The sequence below is a fragment of the Temnothorax nylanderi genome, unplaced genomic scaffold (assembly GCF_030848795.1).
Source record: "Temnothorax nylanderi isolate EJ_2023f unplaced genomic scaffold, tnyl_v1.0 TNYL_tig0020_pilon, whole genome shotgun sequence".
Lineage (NCBI taxonomy): Eukaryota > Metazoa > Arthropoda > Insecta > Hymenoptera > Formicidae > Temnothorax > Temnothorax nylanderi.
Window position 1 is genome coordinate 120,340 of NW_027249082.1, and position 8,006 is coordinate 128,345.

The 8,006-nt window shown below is 26.5% G+C and overlaps 1 protein-coding gene across 1 annotated transcript; it reads left to right on the top strand.

Annotated features, from left to right (window-relative positions):
• The first annotated feature begins 344 nt into the window (after positions 1 to 344).
• On the top strand, positions 345 to 7,691 carry LOC139769078 (aminopeptidase N-like). The gene is made up of 12 exons (XM_071699838.1): positions 345 to 651; positions 1,357 to 1,874; positions 2,030 to 2,491; positions 3,095 to 3,278; positions 3,642 to 3,801; positions 4,106 to 4,187; positions 4,542 to 4,921; positions 5,397 to 5,677; positions 6,343 to 6,533; positions 6,669 to 6,971; positions 7,092 to 7,161; positions 7,324 to 7,691. The coding sequence occupies exons 1-12, from the start codon at positions 643 to 645 to the stop codon at positions 7,441 to 7,443; spliced, it is 2,760 nt and encodes a 919-aa protein (XP_071555939.1). The 5' UTR covers positions 345 to 642; the 3' UTR covers positions 7,444 to 7,691.
• The last annotated feature ends 315 nt before the right edge of the window (positions 7,692 to 8,006 follow it).

The window sequence follows — 8,006 nt, forward strand, 5'->3', positions numbered from 1 at the left end:
TGATATGACAGATACAAAATATTATACTGAATAACGATAATTTACTGGATTTTTTCAATATTTAATCATATGTTTTTTAAATTTCTTAATTAAACTTAGATATTTCTTAAAGTTGAGTTAGAAATATCTAAAGAATACGGTTATCTTGTTTGTTTGTGTTTTCGAAAGTTAGTTCGCGAAAAGTTCCACTGTTTTTCTTTTTTGTTTGTAATGCGAAATTTCAAACTTTTCCGAATTTGTGCTTGAAGTTTTAGCAACTCAGAAAGAAATAATGTTTTAAGTTGAAAGGAAAATCTCGTTTGTTTTAAAAACCTTTATATTTAAAACTGTGTAGTTTGATAATTTTGATGTAATATGATATAAGAAAAGAAAATTATATTGGTTTCAGATTGTATTTAATATCACAAAGAGTGTTCAATAATCTAACGGAATATTTATCACGTGTGATCTTAAGAACTGTTTACATCACATACTTTCTGCTTTTACCGGTCACATTCGTTAGTCTCAGCCGTTAGTCTTCGAGGATCTCTCGACAGAATAAGTCGTTACTGTGCAAAATATATTTTCGATTTATAGTGATTATGTGCTACAAGTACAATTAATTGTAACAAAGAGTTTAATTTTAATCGGCACGCAATTTAAATGCATACAGTGAGTCACTAGAAAATACTTACATATCTCTCTTTGAAAACAGAAAATATCTGTAGAATATAATTTAAATGGTTTTGAAGTACGAGTATGATGAGATTAATTCCATTTCACCTACTCTGTTCTTTTTGGAATTATTAAAATCGTTAAAGTAACATAAACGACTTTAATATAGACAATTCAGAGTATTATAATTTAACAATCTCGGGTATTATGATATACATCGTGTTGAAGTGTAAACTTAAACTTAGAAAGTTTTAATTAAATAAAGAACTCTCTTTGAAAAGATTAAAGTTATTATATTTAATTTATATTAAACATTACAGAAACATATATTTAACATTAAAATAATTAAAAATAAGGCAGTGAAAAACGAGCTTAAACAAATAACACTTATTATGTGCGTTATATTTGTCGCTTGAACTCATTTAAATTATGTTCCACATATGTTCGATTTTTAACTCCAAGAAAGATATTCAAGCGTTTTATTTCTGGTAAAATGTCTTGTGCAATGTCTGTATTAAATGCAACTTTATTTTTATATTCAAATTTATTTATCTCCAGAACATTTATTCATCAAGAAAATTTATTCTCTCTTCTTTTACTCCTTTTCTTCGAGATAAATTTATTCTAGTTTTATTATGATTTACTGTAGACTGTTTATGCTGTAAATTCAAATTCATATATCTCAAAAAGATATTCTTACAGAGACTCAGTATGAAAATTGGTATGGCATTTCTAACGCTATTATTAAATAGTGGCTTACTATTCGTCGGCGCTACAACTCAAGAAATCGATTCTAGCAGCATTACAGATGATTTTCGTTTACCGAACCACGTAATACCGCAGCACTATGACATTGAACTTGAGCTATACATGTATATACAAGAAGAAGTCAACAGTACCGTTTCTGATTTCTATGGCAAAATGGTTGTCAATATTAGTGTTGTTCGGAAAACATATAGTATAAGTCTGCACGCAGAAAAACCTTACGTACTTATACTAAAGTCTATGCTGGTTAAAGAACATATGGACAAAAAAACAAGTGTACAAGCGGTGGAATATGGCTATCATAATATATCGAACACTAGGACTTTTTATTTTAATACTGAGATATTACCAGGCAATTACAATTTAATAATACATTTTTATACTATGTATGATGCAAATGATAAAGCAAACAGTTTCTTCAAGACACTTTATCGCGATACGAAAGGAATGATAACGTGAGTAAATATTAAAACAAACTGCAATGTTATACGATTCTATAAGTACTGTTTATTATGTTTTGCCATAAATAATTTCCAATAACACTAACAAAATAAAATATTATTTAAATATGCAGTTTTCTGTTATTAAATATATCGTTGATATGTATCAGATTCGTTTCCGGAACGCATTTCCTGGGGATTGGAGCTCGAAAAATATTTCCATGTTGGGACGAGCCGGGAATAAGAGCTACCTTTAACATCTCCATAAAACACCACAAAGAACACACGGTTTTATCAAACATGCCGAAACTAATGACAGTTCTGGATAATGATGTGGAAAAAGTGTGGTCGCGATTCAGTACCACTCCTGCGATACCTACTTATCTCGTAGCAATTACAATTAATATCGAACCCAATTTCCAACTCAAAATTGATAATAAAGTCGGCAACATATGGCGCAGACGTATTGTGTCATATATCAGTAACTTCACAGAAACGTTTGCTGCACAAGTCGCAGAATATTTTCATGAGAAATTTGAAATCGTAAAAATGAATCCACAATCGTTAGATATTGTTGTAATTCCAGCTCTTCCAGACAACGGCATCGCGAATTGGGGACTCATTTTGTATAGGTAATATATCTAATCAGAAAAATACATTAATTTATAATCAAGTGTAACTTTAAGTCTTATATATTTTGGGACAGAAGATAAATTTATCTTTTGGCTAGGTTGATTTACTCCAATAGATTTATAGAAGAATTTACATTTTATCATGTCATCTGTATTTGTTGAAAATACATTTTTCTTTCACATTGTTTTCATATAGATACGTAAAAATATTTAAACAATAAGTTAAACATATATACAACATGGTATATTATTTTTACCTTTGCACATAATCTTTATGAAATAATTAACAATAAGATTTATGTATTATATGATATGTTTTAGAAAAAAAACTGCTTAAATATTTATATCTTTTATTACTGAGATATATCAAATTTTGTATTCATATTTATTAAAGACAAGAGCTAGTTTACTTAATAATAAATTGTTTATTACTTTTATTTGCATATTTTTCAGTTAATAGATGAATCTAATACGTATAGTATATACAACATAATTTATGTGTAAAAAATAATTAAATAATTTAGTAGGCATGATTATATACTGTATATTGTATAATAAGGATTCAGCATAATCGCATTACATACTCATATAATGAATTTTTAGGGAAACAGATATTGTTTATGATAAAGGATTAGATCCTGCTATGCAAAAAATAAGAGTGGCGAGCTTAGTAGCGCGTGAAATGGCACATCATTGGTATGGCAATTATATTAGCCCATCCTGGTGGAATAATTTTTGGCTAAACGATGGTATTGCTATGCTGCTTGGAATGCATGCTATTGATAAGGTTGTTTTCTTATATTTTTTAATCTTTTTAAAGCTGATTTTCTTACGCAGTAAAAAAAACCTGTTATTATTATAATAATGTTATAATTTATGTACATCTCTTGTGTCTGTTAAAATCAAAATGCTGATCAAATAATTCTTTTCAATTTTAAAAAAATTTTAAACCTAATCATTTTTAGATTGTTTTTAATCATTTTAAATTTACACATCTAAGCTTAATTTAATCAAATGTTATTTTATATTTTTATAATTAATGATAAGAAATGCTAAAGCAATTTTTAATAATAAACAGTAGCGCTGGTGCATATAATATGAACATATCTCTTAATTGAATATTTATTCGATTTTATTAAATCTTTTCTAGATCTATCCAAATTTTCGAATATTGGATTTGTTCGTAGTTCAGATTCTACATGAATCTCTCCATTTAGATTCTTTTGCTATGCAACCTCTCTACTATAAATTAAATATTGAGAGTCCCACAGAAATTAATTCACTCTTCTCTTTTTCCCGTTACATCAAAGGTAAGATTAAAATGGTATAAATATAATTAAACAATTATCTATAAATTTCTGAACATAAATCAAATAAGGAAATTTAGCGCTAAATTTATATCTGTGGTTTATTTATGTATAAATTTTATTACAACAAGAAGAAAATAAATGTTAGGATCACATTTAAATTAAATATAAAGTTAGGATCTTTTTTAAATTAATCTTTATTCTTTCTCAACAAAAAGTTATGTTTATAAACTTACGAATAAGAATAAAGAAAAATTAATTTATTTTAAATATATTAAATTATATGTTATGATATAAATTGTTGTAGCGTCTTCAATATTGCGTATGCTGCAGCATGTGCTTACCGATGATGTGTTCTGGTATGGTGTCAAGTCACATTTAAAGGCGTAGTAAGTAATAATTATTGTCATACAATAATTACGTAAATTTAGATATAATAAGTATAATAATTGGAAATTCTATAAAATATTTGGATGTAATTATGCATTTAAAATGTATTATTCATTTACATATTTATTCACTTTTCACGCTTCTAACCGTCATATTTATTGAATTATAATTTTAATTGAATATAAGTTAACCTTTTTTTCTATATTATTTATAATAAGTTATACTAAAATATTATCATATTTATAAACATATCTTTTAAATTAATACACGCGTAAAAGTTAAATAATTTTATATTCTTTGATGCGACCTGTCTTAGTATTTATTGTTAATAATGTGAAATTTTGCAAATTTAGTATGTTTGACAAGGCAAATTCCAACAATTTCTGGCACATTATGCAAGATGCCAAACATAGTTCATCACTTGGAATAAGATTTAACATAAGGCGAGTAATGAATACTTGGAGGGACAAAACCTATTATCCTGTGCTGAACGTTAAACGAAATTATATAGATTTTGGAGATCTATTAATATCGGTAGATAATCTTGATACACAGAAACGGGATAAATGGTGGATACCTGTGACCATCACTACACAGACAGAATGTAATTTTACCCAATCTTTTCATCATACCGGCACGTGGTTAAAAACCACGCGGTGGAATGTTCCATATTGTGAATTTCGTTTGCCGTATGAAGAAAGTGGTTGGATAATAGTTAACTTACAGCAAACTGGTAAATAAACTTATTATATTTGTTCCGTATATAATAATTGTACATTAATTCACAATTTTATTTGTATTATTTTACAAAAGCTGAAGATATATATTTCACACATTACATAAATAATATGCTATTTGATAAAATATTGTTTAATATATTTTGCTCTATTATTTTTGTATTTAAGATAAATTTTATTTAAACAATATTGTCATTATTTTTATGTATTTAATGTAAATGTATACAAAATTCTTTACGCGTAGCTTAATTTTTGCAAAACAAATTAACAGACTAAAATAATTTATGTAATATGTAATTTACATTTCTTTTAATATAAATATATATAATTTTTGATAAACTTTTTATGCTCTTTAAAAAGAAAAAGAAAAACGCAGATATTTAAAAATATTTTAATAAATCTCTAATAAAAGAGATCCGATATTTCTTGAAGAATCTCATAATCGACAAAATTTTTTATTTAACACGACAGGTTATTATCGCGTTAATTATGATCGCAAAAATTGGATGAGTATTGCTTCTTATCTACTTGTTGAAAACTATACGAATATACATGTGCTAAATCGTGCTCAAATCATCGATGACGCATTTCATCTAATGTTAGATCACAAACTTGATTCCTCTATATTCTGGAATCTTACGGCTTATTTACATCGAGAGACAGACTATGTTGCGTGGTATCCGATGTTCAAAGCTCTTGAGGACATGTCGAGAATTTTTCTATTGCAAGTGAATAAAGTTACAGAAATAAAGGTAGTAATATACTTTGTTCATAAAAAAAATATTATATGTACAGGTATTCCTCGTTTTTTGAAAGTTTATTTTAGAATTATTATAGAATTTTTGCTTTTACAAAAAAAAATTTTCCCACATAAATTAATAATAATTGCTTCTTCTCTTTATGCCATTTCGGCTTACGAAAGATTTTACAGGAACACTTTACTTTCGGATAATGGGAAAAACTTGTATATAAAATATCAACTTTTACTCATTTAAATTCTCAAGAAAATAAAATGTATAAAATAACATTTAAGCATGTTGTATTGTGATCTTATTTATTAGAAAAAGAAAAGGTAAAAGGGGAAGATTTTTACTTGCTTTGTGCTTTATATTGCGTAATTTATGTATGTTAAATAACTTTTTTACGTATATATATATATTTTTATTTTTATTTTTGTGTACTTTATATATATATATATATATATATATATATATATATATATAGATGTATAAAGTACAACATACATATATGCGGTGATCCTAAAAAGATAAAAAACTTTGGAAACAGTTGTACTGCATTTAAGTAATTAAAGTAAAAGGACTTACAATTAGTAAACGACCACATTTTCGTATACATAAATTTTTTTGTAAATAACAACAAACTAATATAAAATCCATATTCTTTTAACAATTTTTAGATAAAATTACAATCCCTATTGACTGCACTTCTTGAGAATATAGGATATAACGAAGATGCTAACGAGAATGATCTTACTAAATTTTTAAGGCAAGAGGCCGCCAAGTGGGCGTGTACTTTGGATGCTACTGAATGCATTTATGTAGCCAAAGAGAAATTAGCACAGCATCTCACAAATCCTGAAAAACACAAGTAACTAATTTTTACAAATTCTTTACAGTCACATTTCTTTTGTATCTCATGTACTTTGTAAAATTTGACTGAGATGTAAGACTATATGTTAAATTTTTACAACAGATTTATACATCTTTTCTTTTATTATTGTAGACTTCTGCCATGGTGGAAGCACTGGACTTATTCTAAAGGTTTAATTGCGACGAACATTACGATATGGTCAAAATTAATTCGTAAATACGCGAAGAACCGTGATCCCGACATTGTAAAAGCTGTGGCATACTATGATCAGTTTAATATTATCCAAATCTTTTTGCAAATAATGTCGAAGGAAAATGATGTTATACCAAATACTAAACACCGTGTTTACGGCTTTTTTCATATCGTTGCAAAGAATGCAAAGCGAAATGCAGTACTTGATTATTTATTAAAAGAATTTAAGGAATTAAAACCCACGTAACTATATTTGTTTTATATTATACCATATTATTTTTTAAATATTATATTCTATTTGCAATAATAGAAAAGTGTTGCTTATACATGTACTAATTACAAATGTGCTATTTTTTTTTATAGAGAAGTTAGCTTGGCTGCGGCATTAGTTCATATTATTAATCATGTGTATACTAAGGAACAAATTTGGAAGGTAAATTGTATGAATTTGAATAACATCTTATTACTATAATTAGATTTATTTCTGTAATATATATAAAATTTTATTATTCTGATTATCTCTAAAAACTGTAAAAAATTATGTGTAACAAGAAAATTATTTATTAACTGTGAACGTTAAAATAATTTGTTTTAGATACACACATTCGTGAAAAAGACAATTGATGACAGATATGTATATTTGGCTGTTAGACATAAGATAAAATCACGCTGGTTTGAAATTAGCCGTCAGCTTATTTATCTTATGAATTTTTAAAAGTCAAAAGATGTTACATATATGTAGATAATCAATGGAAGATTATTATAATGCTTGTCCATATTTATCTGCATAAATGATTAATAATTTTTTTATTTATACTGAGAATAATTTATACTGTTATTATTATGTTATATTGTTTTTTAAATTACTTTTGTAATTGACGCACGCAATTCATTATTTTGAACACAGAGTTCATTTGATAATGCAATTACAGGTGTTGAATAAAGAATATTTTTTAATATAATCAATAACATTTATTTAGTCAATAAAATGTGCCTTTTCTGCCTTATCATTAGAATAGATATACAGATCATATTTAAGATATTATTATACGCTCAGTCTATATATTGTTATACGACAATTATATTATTTATTTTTGTCGATTTATTCATATTCATTTAACAGTTCTTTAATATCTTCGATATACAAACAATATGTTCTGTGTATATAAGGCACATAGGGTGGCAGGTATCACAAGTTTTTAAGAAATCTTTTGGCGAAGCCTTAAAGATGTTTTAAAAAAGACGAGGTCTTTTAAACGTGTGTTGTCTAAGTTTGAA